Source organism: Microcaecilia unicolor, chromosome 11, assembly GCF_901765095.1.
Source record: "Microcaecilia unicolor chromosome 11, aMicUni1.1, whole genome shotgun sequence".
Taxonomy (NCBI): Eukaryota; Metazoa; Chordata; class Amphibia; order Gymnophiona; family Siphonopidae; genus Microcaecilia; species Microcaecilia unicolor.
The window spans coordinates 31,276,099-31,292,123 of record NC_044041.1 but is presented as its reverse complement, the minus strand read 5'-3'; the positions used below and the strand labels follow the sequence as shown (position 1 = coordinate 31,292,123).

At 40.8% G+C, this 16,025-nt stretch overlaps 1 protein-coding gene across 1 annotated transcript in view; it reads left to right on the top strand.

Moving 5' to 3' along the window:
- Positions 1–16,025, top strand: part of PTPN11 (protein tyrosine phosphatase non-receptor type 11) — an 82,306-nt gene that overhangs the window by 30,111 nt on the left and 36,170 nt on the right. The window contains 3 exon segments of the mRNA XM_030217524.1: positions 6,127–6,223; positions 7,425–7,504; positions 7,730–7,888. Of these exon segments, the coding sequence (XP_030073384.1) occupies positions 6,127–6,223; positions 7,425–7,504; positions 7,730–7,888 (336 nt within the window).

The following is a 16,025-nucleotide window of genomic DNA, read 5'->3' as shown; positions in this document are numbered from 1 at the left end:
GACTGTTCGAAACTTTCCAAGAGATGGAAGTGTAATGAGATTGGAGATACTCTAGATTTAGTTATGTCCTGCAGAGTGCATTGGTTCACTAACAAACTGAAATAAGCTGAAGTCAGTGAGAAAGTTAAGAAAATGTAAAGATTGCAGGTCAGTTGAAAAATCAACATGAACATTGAAATCTGCCAATATAATCAAGTTACAAAACTTAACAATAGCATCTGCCAGAGTTTGATACACAAGATCCCATTCTGCCAAATTTAGAGAAGGGCAGTAGAGTAGAAGAACATGTATTTTAGGCCAGCCTTGTATATCTACTAATACTTATCAGGGCATGAAATGTTGGAACTCCTTGCCGAAGTCAATTAGGGGAAGGGGTCAGTGTGATTACATGATATTCCGTAAAATGTTAAAAACTTTCCTCTGGGAGCGTTTTAGATGCAGATGTTGATCTCCTTGCCTAGTCAGTTTTTCCTTACTGAATCTTTGTTTTCATTCTCTGTTGGATTTTTTAAAACTTTCTTTTTCTATTGCAATCTACTATGTATTATAGTCTGGTAGTATGTTTACTTTGCGTTCTTTATGATGTGATGTCACTGTTTTGTTAGTCACATTGAACTCAGGTTGCTGGGATAAAGTGGGATATAAATGTTATAAATAAACAATCCTAACCAGGGCTGGATTAAAACTGTGATGGCTTTTCCTGTATTAGTTTCTTCCCTACCTCCAATTCCACTTCCACTTCAAATTAATTTTCTTTGCCCTCCTTCTAATGGCTCCCCCCCCCCCCCCCACACACATCATACACATTTCACCTCTCCGGAAATATAAGGGACAATGCAAGGGCACTAGGTAGATACAAGCTTCAAATGGAGTGACTTAATGGTTAGAACTGGAGAGCTGCTGAGTGCTCCAGTTCTAGCAGGGAAATTTTAGACTAGTCCTGGATTTCTGACAGCCCTATCCTGGTATATTATGGGACTTGAAGCACTGATTCAGTGAGTAGAATCAGGGACAACAAATAGCACACTGAATTGGGATGTCAGTTTAAAAACAGGGCTCCCCAAAAAGTCTTCCAGAAAAAAAACAGACACTGTGGTTATACTAACAACTGGAAAACAAAAAAAAAAATATTGTGAATGAACCATACAAGCATATAATGGTGTCATAAAACTTTAAAGAATGGAAGGAAAAGCCTCAGACCCCAGTCCGGAACCTTGGATGTTCTCACAGACTCCAAGCGGGAAAACCTCATAGAATCTGGGTGAAGGCTTGGGGGGGGGGGGGGGGGCATGAGAGAGAGAAAGAGGGTGAAAGAAATAGAGAGAAATGATTGTGTTCTATTGAGCCAGTAGGAAAGGGTGAGAGAAATGCCCAAAATGCATGCCATGATTAATCGCAATTAATTGCATGATTGATTATGATTGAAATTTGTAATTATTGCCCATCCCTAGTAATGAGCCATGAAGCCATTGTTCTTAAGACTAGGGTGATGGGGTTAACCTTTTTGATGAATTACATACAATTCAGCAGGTATAAAGTAGGAGATGCAGCATTTAGCGCATTCTAATTCCTTTAGTGCGTGCTAGGCTTTAGTTAAAAGGGCTCCTTAGGCCCTGATGCTTAGAACTCCTGCTGTAGGCCAACAGCGCTGAAACTATACCACCAGAACAGCGCAGAAAATAGCTTGCCAATGTGTAAACGAAATGGTATGCAAATTATATGCACACTGTTAAAGCGAAAGCAAGGAGGGGGGACATGCACGGGCTTCCTTCTGCTTCAAAATTAAAGAAAAAACGGCAGTTTTAAAAGAGAGAATCATGAGAAATCCTCTCTCTAAACACCATAACGCCTGCTCTGAGCTGGTGTTATTCTTTCAGTGGTAAGGGTCGCCTTGTTTAGTGTGCTGTTCTCTGAAGAGAATAGGAAACAACCTCATTTAAAATCTGTTTGACTAAATTAGCATGCTATTTGCGCTAATCTTTGGTGCGCTCGTTCTTTCCTGTGCTAGAGCCTCTGAGGATTCTGCACTCACTAATGCGTGCGCTACTCTGGTGCTAATGGCCTCTAGTGCCTGCGTTTGCTTCTGAGTATTGGGGCCTTAACGACTAAGAAAACGGTAGCACAAACAATCAACCCTAGAGGTAATTTGCACAGGTCCACCCGGGACAAGTGGACTGATATCACGCCTTTATCAAATTGTAAATAGGCAGTCCCCGAAATACACACTTCATAGGAAGAGCTGGCAGAGAGAGCTGGGCATGGAACTGGAAGACGCGACTTGGGAGAGATTGGAGCGGGCTGTGGTGGGAGTGTCGTCTCATGTACCCTTTAAGGAGAATGCGGTGAAGGTGCTGTACCGATGGTACTTGACGCCTGAGCGTCTTCGCCGCATCTACCCCACAATGACGGGGTTGTGCTGGAGGGGTTGTGGCGTAAAGGGCACAGTGGGTCACATATGGTGGGCATGCAGGAAGGTTGGTGCCTATTGGAGGTCTGTGCGTAGCAGGCTGCAGAGATGGACGGGTAGCCAGATACCATGGAGCCCGGCCTTTTTTCTATTCTCTGGGGGTGCTGCGGGTAGGCCTCATACCCAGCAAATCTTCTTGAAGCAGGCTATTAGTGCCGCTAGAATTGTAATTGCAGCCCACTGGAAGCAGCCCACAACCCCTCCGATAAATCGGTGGATACAAAAATTGAGGCATGTTTGTGAGATGGAAAGATTGCTAGCGGAAAGGCGCAACCAGTTGTGTAGATGGCACCTGATCTGGGACCCTTTTATTCTTCATGTATAATCTGATTGACACCATAGATTAAGCTGCTGTTCGATTGGGGGGGGAGGGAGGGAGGGCTAGGAGGGGTGGGACGGGGGGGGGGGTCTCGAGAGGTCTGAGGGGGTGTAATGGGGGACACAATTAAAAAATGATAAAGACTGAAGTATTCGTTTGGCTACTCTGAACAGTTTAATAGGTGTGTTAGTGTAGGAAGAGGCGTTCATTTGGTTTATAACTAGAGCGCCATTATGTTATTAATATTTGTTTGATGAAGCATTGGAATTGTGTGCTATTTCATTGATTATATCATGAATCGAATGATATGTTCTGTTTCACAATTTGTGTATTATTTACCAATAAAGACTTCATAAAAATTAAAAAAGAAAACGGTAGCACAAACTGATTAATTCTAAATGCTTATGGAAAGCTAAATGGAGTCCATTTAGCTTTTCATAAACATTTAGATTTAATCAGACAGTTGTTGCTTATTGCCAAAGTTTGCATTGCACAGAAATGGAAAAATACAGCATTGCCCTCCAAACGTTTCTGGTTAGATAAAGTTTGAAGAGTTTCCGCATTGGAAAGAGTAGTCTGGCTACAGAAGCGCAAACCCTGGGATCCTATTTTCTTTGGGCCCCTCTTTTTCAGGCTCTTACACTCCTTTAACTTAGCCCATTGATGGCATCAACTGATAGGATTTGTGTATAAATTTTTCTTTTACTGCACATTATATGTTTTATAACATACCTGTATTGTTTTGTGGATTATGCTTCCCTTCCTGACCTCCTGGTTCTCTTACCGAGTATATTTCTTCTATCTGCTCTTTCTTTTGTCCGTTACTGTTTGTTCCTATATATATATATGGAATTGGTTATTGATTATATTTTGCAGCCTTCCTGAAAATGCTTGTACATTTTACAATGATCATTATTTGATATAGTTTTTGATCTGCTGCATTGCTGCTATTCTGGTTATTATTATTATTTTTTTTTTTTTGTGTTACATTTGTACCCCGCGCTTTCCCACTCATGGCAGGCATTATGATAATAAATACAATTATTTGAAATAAAAAAGGCAGCACAAACTGGAAAAAGAACAAAAAAATCCTGCTCTAACTTCAGTCACCACATTTCCTCATTTAAATACTTATATTATTCAGGCTCTGTTGGATACCCCAGAGGAGAAGGCAGCAACCAGCCACATGTAGAAAATTCCTTGTTAAGAGTCCTCAGAAATTTTCCACAATCACTTAATGAGATTTAGAGCAAGATCAATTGCTGCTGTTCCGAAACATTAGGGAAGTGCTTCTTTCTTCTGAAGCTTTTCTCCTTCAAAGAAAGACAGTTCTGTCTGTTAAGACTCAGTGTTGGCACTTTGGTTGATAAAACTATAGCTTCTTCATACAGACTGTTCCTGGTCACTTCTTGCAGTTCACTTATGGCCTCACATAAGCCATGAATGCAGCAGTGAGGATCGGGTTGGTGGGCAGTGGAGAATTTCTGCATTACATAAAGGCTCTGGTTGTGCACCACCTACCGTAGAGAACTCCAAAGGGAAAATCCCTCAGAGTCATTTACCTATACAGGGACTTGGACCTCATAGATGGTACTTTTAAAAAGGTTCCTGTAAAGGGAAGACGGATGGATGGAAAGTCCTGCTTCTGCTCTCTTTCTTACTGCATTTATGGATGACTGGCCATATCTAGAGTCAGAAGACTGAACGTAGACTCTCACGTCACATGTCCCTTATTTTAAAGGTTGCTCGCTCTTGTTAGAAAAGAGCACAGGGTGTAGTGGAGCTGTGCCAAGGGACTGAAAGCAGACCTGGTCCTTTTGAACAGCTCAGAGATGCCAGTGTAGCAGTGGACACTATAAAAGAATCAGCCATCCTATGCTTCAATTCATCTGACAGAGACCAGCGGTAGCCACCAGTATAAGTATGTGTGTGTAAATCTTAATCCTTACTCATGAATTATTATAATTATTTTTTTTAATAGCAATTCTTTGGTTGTGTCTAAGTGAGACCCTTGGTAGAAAATAATCTACAGGTCATATATATTACTGCTTGTTCTTTCATTGTAAATACAGTTTGTGCTTGTGAGCCTTTGGTTAGAAACATATTGAAAGTAATTTTGATATCTCAAGTATATATATGTGTGTGTGTGTGGGGGGGGGGGGGGGTGGAATTTCAAGTATATGTTCAGGAAAACTCCCTGTGGATTTCTCCCTGCAGATATTGTACTTGATTTGTAACCAGAACAAAGTCTGTAGCTGAAATTGCCTGTCTTCCACCCACTCTTGGATCTGCTCCTTTTTCTCATGGATAAGTGTCCACAACCGTGAAACAGTGCAGAGAGTTTTGAGTGGGGTGTTGGGTAAATGGCTTTGAAAATTATTCTAATAGTTATTTAATTTTTGTCATTCTGTAGCTTTAACACTTTTATCCCATAAGACCATTGAAATTATTTTAAAATGATGATATGCATTTTGGGCTGGCTAAATGTCATGTACTGCCTGGGTTACATTTCCAAGCTGTGTCATTATTTCATGGGCCTGGGGATACTACAGAAGCAGTGCCTACAGCCCCCTTCATTGCAAAGTAGTGACATCTGGTGGCCAGACTTGGGGACCACAGTTTCAGGGACTCAGAGGTTGCTCTGGTGCACTATACCTCATTTCAGAGAAGATCACTTCAATGACTGGCATGGAGGAGTGGCCTAGTGGTTAGGGTGGTGGACTTTGGTCCTGGGCAAGTCACCTAACCCTCCATTGCCCCTGGTACAAAATAAGTACCTGTATATATGTAAACCGCTTTGAATGTAGTTGCAAAAACCTCAGAAAGGCGGTATATCAAGTCCTGTTTCCCTTTGTCTGTTTTCACTTTCTACATGATACAAAATTATCTGCCTTAAGAATTTTAAATTATCACATTGGACTATTTATTTATTTATTTATTAGGATTTATTTACCACCTTTTTGAAGGAATTCACTCAAGGCGGTGTACAGTAAGAATAGATCAAACATGAGCAATAGGCAATTACAGCAGTAAAAATATTCAAGTAACAATACAAAATATGGCATGGTATACTACTTGCAATGACAACACAATACGTAATAGAACATTATAATTGGTAGTGAAGGGTAAAGCAAAGTTGTAACATATAGATGAGTAAGAAAGTAGGAAGATTTTGACAAGATGGTGACTGATTTGAAGATAGTTTCACATGAGGTCAGAGAGATGGTTAAATGTCATCTCAGCCAGGCCAGGAGTGGATAAACATGTTTAATGAACTGTTTGTGATGTTGTTACAAGTTCCATTGAATCTTTTTCTTGATCAATTTTTTTCCCCACTTAGACTTTACAGCAGCAAGAATGTAAACTCCTGTATAGTCGTAAAGAAGGACAGCGACAAGAGAACAAAAACAAAAACCGATACAAAAATATATTGCCCTGTAAGTATTAGACTTTTTCTTGTGCCTCTGTCCTTCTTGCTGACATGAGATGTTCACTAGAGTCTGTGTCAGTGCCCATGCTATTCTAGTGGAGCAGTCTTACCCCCCCCCCCCCCCCAGGTTTTTCCTCCCCCTTTTTAGTGGTTTCCATTCAGGTCTGCTTCTCTGCTCAGTATAGGAAAATGAGCTGAGCTGAGATTTCTGTTGTGGGTGTTAAGTGATAACGTAGGTGTGATCTGAGACTTCTGTGTAGTTTGCTTTGGTAATGGTTTTTCTATTTCTTATGTGCTCAGTTCACAAGTATGCTGAGGATCTGATCTGCTAGATTTTGTCATTCTATCTGAATTCCACTGTATACTGAATACCCCAGAACTGCAAAAGCAAAGTAGCAAAGGTTATTTGGAAACCATATCATAGTTTGCTGGATAATTTAGACAGGGATAAGGCATACCAGATATTATTGGAAATGTAAAACAAAGGGATTTTACAGTGTAAGGAGAGTGATATCAGTCCCTGTAAGAAGCTTAGTGCACGTGAACAGACATTGGAATGCCCTAAATTCCACTTGGCCCATTGGTATAAAATAGAAGATGCAAGATATAGATTCAGAATGGCAATAGAGGGGGGTCACGGGCTGGGGGGGGGGGGAGAGGGGAGAAGAAGGGCTAGGGAGGAGGGATGGGAAGTTGGGGTTGGGGAGTAAAGGGGAGGGGGAAAAATGAATGTTGACAATGATTGAATGTTGATGTTTTAGATATCTATAGGAGATTTATTCTCCATGATCTTGTTCTTTTGAAGCATAAATAAAAAAAAAAAAAGGAGATGCAGAATTAGCGAGTGTTAATGTCCGTTAGCATGCGCTAAGCTTTAGTTAAAGGCCACATAGAGGCATATTTTCAAAGCACTTTGGGAGGCTAAGTTCCATAGGTTTCTATGGAACTTTGGGAGGCTAAGTGCTTTGAAAATGAGCCCGATAGTATCATAGTAAATGATGATCCATCTAGTCTGCCCGGTAAGGTGGCTAGAGTTGTACTTGCTGTGCCTTTATTTGGAGTTGTATGTGCTGTTCTATACAGGTAACCACCCCTCTGTACTTGTCCCTGCGACTCCGTGCAGGCTACACTCTTGTCCTTTACTGAGGATTTAATTGGATGGTTACCAAGTGTACAGGATATTAACATCATATTTGTCTTTTTTTTAGTTGATCATACTCGGGTTGTTTTACATGATGGTGATCCAAATGAACCCGTTTCAGATTATATTAATGCAAATACAATTATGGTAAGTGAGCTGCTAATATGTGTTCTTAGCTTTAAAAATAAAATCTGCTGCAGAGTATTGCATTCATACCATGTCAAAAATAGAAATCTGAGCAGTAATGGAGTTAAGTAGTTACAGTGCAATAAAGGAAGTCTTATAGAGAGAAAGGACACACCTCAAAATGAGAGTCTGTGTGGCAAAGAAAAGGATGTCTACTGATACCACCTTTTTACTTCTGTATTTCAGCCTGAATTTGAAAGTAAATGCAACAATTCAAAGCCAAAAAAACGTTATATTGCTACTCAGGGCTGCCTGCAGACCACAGTAAATGACTTCTGGAGAATGGTTTTTCAGGAGAATTCTCGAGTTATTGTAATGACCACAAAAGAAGTGGAAAGGGGAAAGGTACTGCATGTTTTATTCCTTATCTTTCTGATGCGCTTTTTGCTAAAATTAATTACTTATGTTTTTGCTTTGTGCACACATTATCTCCTGACCCATTTAGGGAGTAATTCTCCAAAGGTCACCTAAAGTTAGGCACCTGAAGTGTGTGCGCTAAGCGCAAATTCTGTAATGGTAATTAGGCGCCTAATTGCTGTTATAAAATACTTGTGCAAGTCCGCAGTTACACACACAACATTAGACATGAGCACCTTATGCTGGCTCAATGGCTGGTTAGACATGTAACTGACAGTATTCTATAACTTTGTAGTGTTAGTATTGGGCAGACCCCTGACCTGCCCATGCCCCTCCCACATCCACACTTCCCCCATCAGTTGTGCTCTTAAAGATTTACCTGCTATGGTTATAGAATACTGACTAAGTTCCATGTGTAACTAAATTAGTGCCAATTGACATCTAATTTAACAATTAAGTTATGTGTAACTGGCAGTATTCTATAAAGTGAGTATGCAGTAACATGGGGAGGAGAAATTGCATTACCAGCTGTAGCCAGATGTGGCACTGTTCTACTATTATAATAGATGGTATTGACATGTTGTGTCCACTGTGAACGCTGCATTCTACACAGGCAATTGGATAGCAGGGGTTCCCAAGAAATTTGTGTTGAGAAAAAGGAAAGCACCTTTTAAAGAATTGTTCTGTGATTCTTTTGTTTTTTACTTCGAGATTAAGATTGATCCAGTGAGAGAGAAAATATTATTCCAAGAGAAGTGAAAATTGGGTTGACAGCCATAGTTTTAATCAGGCGGAAAGGCAGATCTGTGCTGGAAGTGGTTAAAAAAAAAAAAGACATTTTGCAGCATTCATGATCAGGCTTGTTTTATGTTCTGTAGTTGAAGCTCTACAATATGAGACATTGGGGCTGATGATGAAACTTTTTATTTTAGGTGAATAACACATTGTAAAGACAGTGAGAATGAAAGCAGGGCCTAGTCATTAACTTCTGATGTCTATTTTTAACAGTGAAATAGCACCTCGATGCCACTGTGTACTTTGCTTCCTTGTTCTCTTTTTGCTGTACTTAGTGGAGGTTTCTCAAAGGAGCAAATCGGCAAACCAAGATGTCTTGGCAGTGTGGGTTTATAGCTGTACTACAGAACAGCGGGAAGTGGGAGAGGGGTTGTTTTTTAAAATAATAAACTGTTAGGAACATAATGAAGTTCAACTGAAATAGGTGACAAATGTTCAATATTGTGTTAACAGTTTTAAGGTTTGCAAAGGAAAGTGAAATATTCAGTTCTAACCTTCATATGATCTCATTCAAAGGGAGAGTCTAATGTTGATATGGTATAGAGCTGACTGCATACACTAAGAGGCCCCTTTTACTGCCGCTTTGCCTCGTGTCATTTCAGCACTGTGGTAGCCCGGCGATAGTGCCTACCCCAGCGTGCTCCGTTTCTGGTGCTTAAAAATATTTTTTTATCTTTTAGCGCTGTGGGGGCTTACCCGTTGGTAATCGGGCAGCCCCACACTCTGTCTATTTACTGCTGGGTTAGTGCTGGAGCCCTTACCACCTCCTAAATAGGTGGCAATAAGGGTTCCTCTGGAAAATGGCCGTGCAGCAAGCGGGTCACTTACCACACGATCATTTCCTTAAAAAAAAAAAAAAAAAGTCTGTTACCCACTGCGGTAAAAGGGGGCCTCGGCACGTGGCAGATCCACGAACTGATGCTACCACAGGGCCCCTTTTACTGCAGCTTTGTAAAAGAGGCCTGAAGACTTTTTTCTTCGTATAGTTCACAGTGTGTGTTTTAAAATAACTATATTAAGAGTTTTTATTCATATAAGTGTAGTGAGGTCAAATAAAACAGTTAAAGAGCCTAAGAGAGAAAATTTGTGACCTCAATCGGGTCACAGATTTTATCTCTTGGACTCTTTGACTGTTTTATTTGACCTTGTTACATTTTTGTTTATACTTACCTGTGATCCTTTTTCTTCATTTTTGGACATCCCTACAGTAAAAACTCTTATAAAGCGTCAATAAACATGGTTGCAAATACATACCTTTCTCTGGCTCTGATTCTTCTTCTGGCCACAGAGAGGCTGTCTATATTGCCATCCTTATAATGATGATGCAGGCAACAGCTGTTAAGCGCTTGGCAATGTAAAACCTTTATTGAGCAGCTGTGGAGTAAGTGTCCTATGCAATGACATCTTCAGAAGGTATCATGTGGCCTCTGGTCAATTATGCCTGGTCAATTAGATTGTTTTTTTAAATATCCCCAAACCATTCAATTTACAGTGCAACTGTTTGTTTAAAATGAAGGTCAACAAACAAGTTTCAGGTGATGCCATTTAACTAGCCTAACAATCTATTTGTGACAGCTTAACTGGTGAAGTAACTAGGGGGCTTATTTTCAAAGCACTTAGACTTACAAAGTTCCATAGGCTACTATGGGACTTTGTAACTAAGAGCTTTGAAAATACACCTCAAGGTGTACATTAGACTGAGAAACGATAGTGAAAAGTAGGGGGAAAAAATAAAATGCAGGTGCATTTGAATGATTATCAATTCAGGTTGAGCATTCTTGAAATTTTGCTTGATAGAGCTGTCTTGTGATCCATATTCTGCATGTAATTTCTCTTTTGGCCCTGAAGAACTCAGTTCATGTTATAAGTTGCTTTTCTTACACAAGGTGAGCTGTAAAATCCTTATGAGATATTCCTGTGCTGTATTTATGGCAGAAGTGGTGATTCTAAAGCCCCTTTTTCTCCAAATGTGTTATGGGTCCTTTCTGCTTTCTACATTGTTTCTGTCATCTAGTTGTATGAATAAAATTTCTCTGCTTTCTGTGGTTTTAAATGAACAGCCTATTATTTGCTTTAACAAAACATTTGATGAACCTTTGCCCATGCTCTTGGTGGTAATTGTACATGTGATCATTGTATTTACCTACCAGGCTGCCATGTAATACAGCATGACTTAATACATCTCTTACTGTGCTGAGAAAAGAATGCCTGAATGTATGCTGTAGGCAGCATTTAAAAGCTTAAAGATGACAAACCGAGTGGGAGATTTTTTTGATGTGCTGAGTGGAGGAGGATGCATATTCTGTCTGCTCCAGGGTGCCCTGGTGCTGTAATTATTTTGTTTTGAATATACTTGGTTGAATTGGTGAAAGTGGCAGAATATGGAAAGCTATATAGTGAAACCTTCCCTGGATACATCACCTAAGTCATCTAAGAAGAAAGAAGAGAACACACAAGTTCCCGAGGTAAAGATGGCAGCAGGTGAGAGCATGCCAGCAGATGCCATGGTAAGCTGGATAAAATTTCAGAACAGCCACAGTGTCTAACGTGGTACTGGGCATTGGTAGCCTTATGAGCAAGGTTAAGTGATGGCATGTAAACACAAGGAGACCTTTATCAGAACTGGCAGCCCTAAAGTAATCAGTATGAAGAGAACAATCTAGAAAATAGATCCTGTCGCAACAATTTGCGCTGTATAGCATTTCCTGAATCCTTATTGGAGGCAGAGCTGATGGGTTTTGTAGCACACTGGCTGACAGATGAGCTTATTTTGGACAAACAGGATGAACTATGAATAGAAAGGGCCAGTCGCATTGGCAAGCATGTGGAAGGCTCCACGAGTCCTCATGTGGTAATAGCCCACTTACTGAACTTCTCCCATAAAATGGCGGTGTTGTAGCAGTATCTTACAACCAGGAACTGAATACCAGAATCGGAGATTATTCTGCCAGGTTGGCCACGTGATGAAGAGAATTTTCAAGCATGTGCAAGTGACAGGTGGTTAACAAAGTAAAATTCTCATCACAAGTGACATGAACGGAAAACTCAAGTCTTCGCTGATCACAAGGCTGTGACCATATTGACTGCATAACCGGAACAGTGACCTCGGGCTAATATCGTTTGGAGGAGGCCTTTCATCTGTTCTCAAAGTACTGTGCACCTGGCAGCAGTCCTTCTCTCCCATCTTCTAAAATCTGGGACCTTCTTGTGTTGTAAATGACATAAGGGCCATAGGATTAAGAGAGTGGATGACTGAATGCTATTCTTTTCTCTTTCTATTTAAGAATTTCAAGTATTTTTGCTCACACTTATATTGTGGCGTTGATGTGATGCAAAGGCCTTTTTATAAGTGTTTAGGAGGGGGCATTTGGGAGACTGGGGGAGGGGGAGGAACCAGGTGGGAGGAAGCTACTGCACATCTTAAGTGTGATCATTTGCCCATGGGGGAGGTGTGGTTAGGTGGGGAAAAGAGAGTACTTGATATGGGAAGGAAGGGTAGGAAAGGAGGGGTGGCCAGATGAGTGGGTGGGATGCTGGGTGGGGGCGAGTCATGAAGTTGCATTCAGGGTTATTGGTACAGAAAGGATATTAGGAGCTTTAGGACCAGTGTTTGCAATCTAGTCAAGACAGAGGCTAGGCTAATGCTATAAGATATTTATTGGAGCAGGATGTTTTCAGGATCTATAAAGGTGGATGACAAATTGGTGTCATGGAATGTTTCAGTTATAGGCATGCCTGTGAAATGGTATAAAACATTGCAGGCCCTAAAATGTTCTAAAGCACAGATGGCATGCTTACAGGAAACCAAGTTAAATGAGGTGGAACACTTAAAGTTGAAATGTATCTAGGTTAAAGAGGTTTATTATGTACCAGCACATGACTGGAAGGCAGGGGTCGCTGTTCTAGTTAAGACATGGCAACAATGCACTAGATGATGAAAGATCTTTTAGGAAGATTCATGTTTGTTAGGGCTATGATTCAGGGGAGAGAATGTGTATTAGCATCGGTGTATGCCCTGAATGGCTGTTAGCATTTTTAGAAACATTGGTGCATAATTGTGGAGCGGGTGGGACCCTCATTATGGTAGGAGGTACAGTCATAAACCTGTCAGTGGACTGATCTTGCAGTGCACTTATAGTGAGAGTCGCTTAAAGGAGTCTCATACCTGTGTAAGTATCTAGATTTGGTGAGTATCTAACGAGTGTTATACCCCATTGAGAGGGTCTATACCCGTGTAACCCGGACACATGACACTGTGTCCCACATTGAGTATAGGCATAAACAGGGGATTTTTTTTGCACAGGTGGTTAATACCCAGTTTGGTCCGCTAGAGATCTTGGATCACACTTCTTTCTGTTTGGACCTTGAGGGGTTTCAGAGATTGGGGAAAATTCATTGTTGGCGCTTCCCTGAATATTTATACTTAGATGAAGATTTCCAAGTCCAATTAATAAATAAATGGAACGATTATTGTCACACTAACAGGGAACATGTAGATGCCTCAGTTTTACTCTGGGAGGCCACAGAAGTGGTGTAAAGAGGGGAGATCACAGCTTCTATTAGCAGGAGGAAAAAAAAACTGGGTGCTAGCATCCTAAAACTGGAGGCTTAGCCACAGAGGGACAAGTGACAGTTTGCACGCAGCCTTCCCGAGTGAACAGAGCTCACAACATGGAAACAGAGTGCATTAAATGTGCACAAAGTAAAATTACAGCAATAAGGCTGGGTGTATGTTAGCCAACTTGATGAGGCAATGGTTCTAGGTATATCCCAGTTTTACAAGATCCAGAGGAGCGAGGTGTCAACTGTAAAAGAAATTTACTGATGATTTTTAGGAATTATTACACTGGCATCTATTTGCCAAAGCACAGACCTGAGGTTGAAATTAATAAGTTCTTAGATGATATACTTCTGCCTAGGCTCTTAAGTGAAGGGGTGGAAGATCTGAATACCCCTGTTACCCCAACTGAAATTCAAGCTGCTATTAAGGGCTTAAAAACCATATAAAGCCCCTGGCCCAGATGGCCTGAGTGCAGGTTTTTAATAATACAGTTCTGCATCTCAAGGTCACTAGAATCCTATTTGTAGAAGTGATGAGGTGGTCCCTGTTAAGAGCCACCAGGCTGTCATCACTATCTTATTGAAGCCAAGTAAGAGTCCTTTATTCCCCGAGTCATATCAACCTATTTATTTGTTGAGACTCCGTGTGAAGCTGTTGGCAAAGATAATGGATGTCCATCTCGCTAAATAGCTGCCAGGTTGGTAGAAGAGGAGCAAATGTGGTTTCTCAGAGGGAAGGGAGGCAGGCTGTGGTAAATTTAAGAAAGCTACAGGTTTCTCTGGAATATTGTCAGCTATCAGAAACCCCTACACTTATTGTGGGTTTTGAGGCTGAGAAAGAGTGGCATTGTCATTTTTGTCTGTAGTGCGGTATGACTTGAGTAAAAAAATTTTTTTTTTTTTGAGACCCAATGGCAGCAATTAGGATAAATGGGAAACTCTTGGATCCTTTTTCTCTGGTGAGGGACTCCAGTCAAGCTTGTGGTTTTCCAGCTGCTGTTTAAATTCCACTAGAGAATTAAGCAACCAAGCAAACTATGCCATTTTATTGTTTTTTTTTTTTTACATCATTTTACCTCTAGTGCCTCTTCTTTCCTTTTTTGGAAACGTGTGGTCCATTTCTACTTTGTTCGACTTTGGCGTTGACTTCAGTTCGGGTAGTTTGTCTCTTTATTTTGGGTTTGTCTGTCTTGTTGTAGGAAATCCAATCTCGCAGCTCCAAGGCTGCAATTGTACTACTGCTTGCAATACACCTGATGTGACTCCAACCCACAGACACCACCCAGAAAGTGGAGAAAAAAAGCCTCAGTGATACCACTCAGCCAGCCTGAATACTCCAGCTATAAGGCATGGGCCCGGTAAACCATCATACAGCTCAAAAACCCCCCAAAACTCCACAAATGCTTATGCTGAAGCGTTTACTGAAGAGTCTGAGTAACAAACCTGTGTACATGTACAGAACACAGAATATAGATAGTCAATTCAATTTAATTCAGTTCAACGCTCTGTTCATTTCAATGTAAATATACAACTCAGGTGAGACAGCCCTATAGCACTTATCTGAAGATCTGAAGGTTTTCAACTCAGTAGAACTGACACAGGAGTAGAACCCCTGATGCAGCTTTTTGTGAGATGGGGACACCCTTTTGGGTTATTTGGATGAATCAACCGGATGGTGAAGTGGCACCGAAGCGCTGGATGAATAGCAGATACGGAACTGATCTTCAGATAAGTGCTATAGGGTTGTCTCACCTGAGTTGTATATTTACATTGAAATGAACAGAGCGTTGAACTGAATTAAATTGAATTGAATTGACTATCTACACATGTACACATGTTTGTTACTCGGACTCTTCAGTAAACGCTTCAGCATAAGAATTTGTGGAGTTGTTTTTGGAGCTGTATGATGGTTTACCGGGCCCATGCCTTATAGCTGGAGTATTCAGGTTGGCTGGGTGGTATCACTGAGGCTTTTTTCTCCACTTTCTAATAGCTGGGTGGTGTCTGTGGAGTCACATCAGGTGTATTGCAAGCAGTAGTACAATTGCAGCCTTGGAGCTGTGAGATTGGAGTTTCTCATTTAAATTGGAAGCTTGTATATACGATTGTTGTAGGAAATACCATATAAGTTTTTACTAGGAGCTTATATATCGCTGCAGGGAGTTTTCAATGCTGAATTCACATGAGTTGCAGGTTGCTTGAAGTGTGTGCAAGGTTGTGTATTCTTGGGGCTTATTTTTTTTGGTTTTGCCCTACTGTTGTGCAATTCTGAACGTGGGCAGGTCCCTAGCGAATGAAGTGGAAGTCCAGTTTGATGATTTTTCTGAGGTTAATTGTCTTGAGAAAGGGAATATGCTATTCTCTGGTAGGCCTTTCACTTAGTCTGCAAATTCATTCTGGATAACTGATGATCTGCGAGCCTGTCAAGTGTTGATCAATGGCGGGCAATTCTTTTTAACCTAGCTATGATGGAAAGGAGGATTGCAAGATTACCACAGCAACTGCAATGGACTATGTTCCAGTTCACATGGGAAGTTTATTGGAATTTTTTGCCACACAAGGTGAATAGTCTCTTGCTGACCCAATGATATTGTTTTGCTTAAATTTGAACTTTGTTTTTGATGTTCAGTTATTTGTCAAATTGTACTGGCTGTGACCCAAGGTAGGGGGAGGAGGAAGGGAAAGGGTGGGTATTTTGGATGGGAAGGTGAGGTGAAAAACAGATGTACAGAGTTTGCTCTTTAATTAGAATAAACCGAGATGAAAAGAA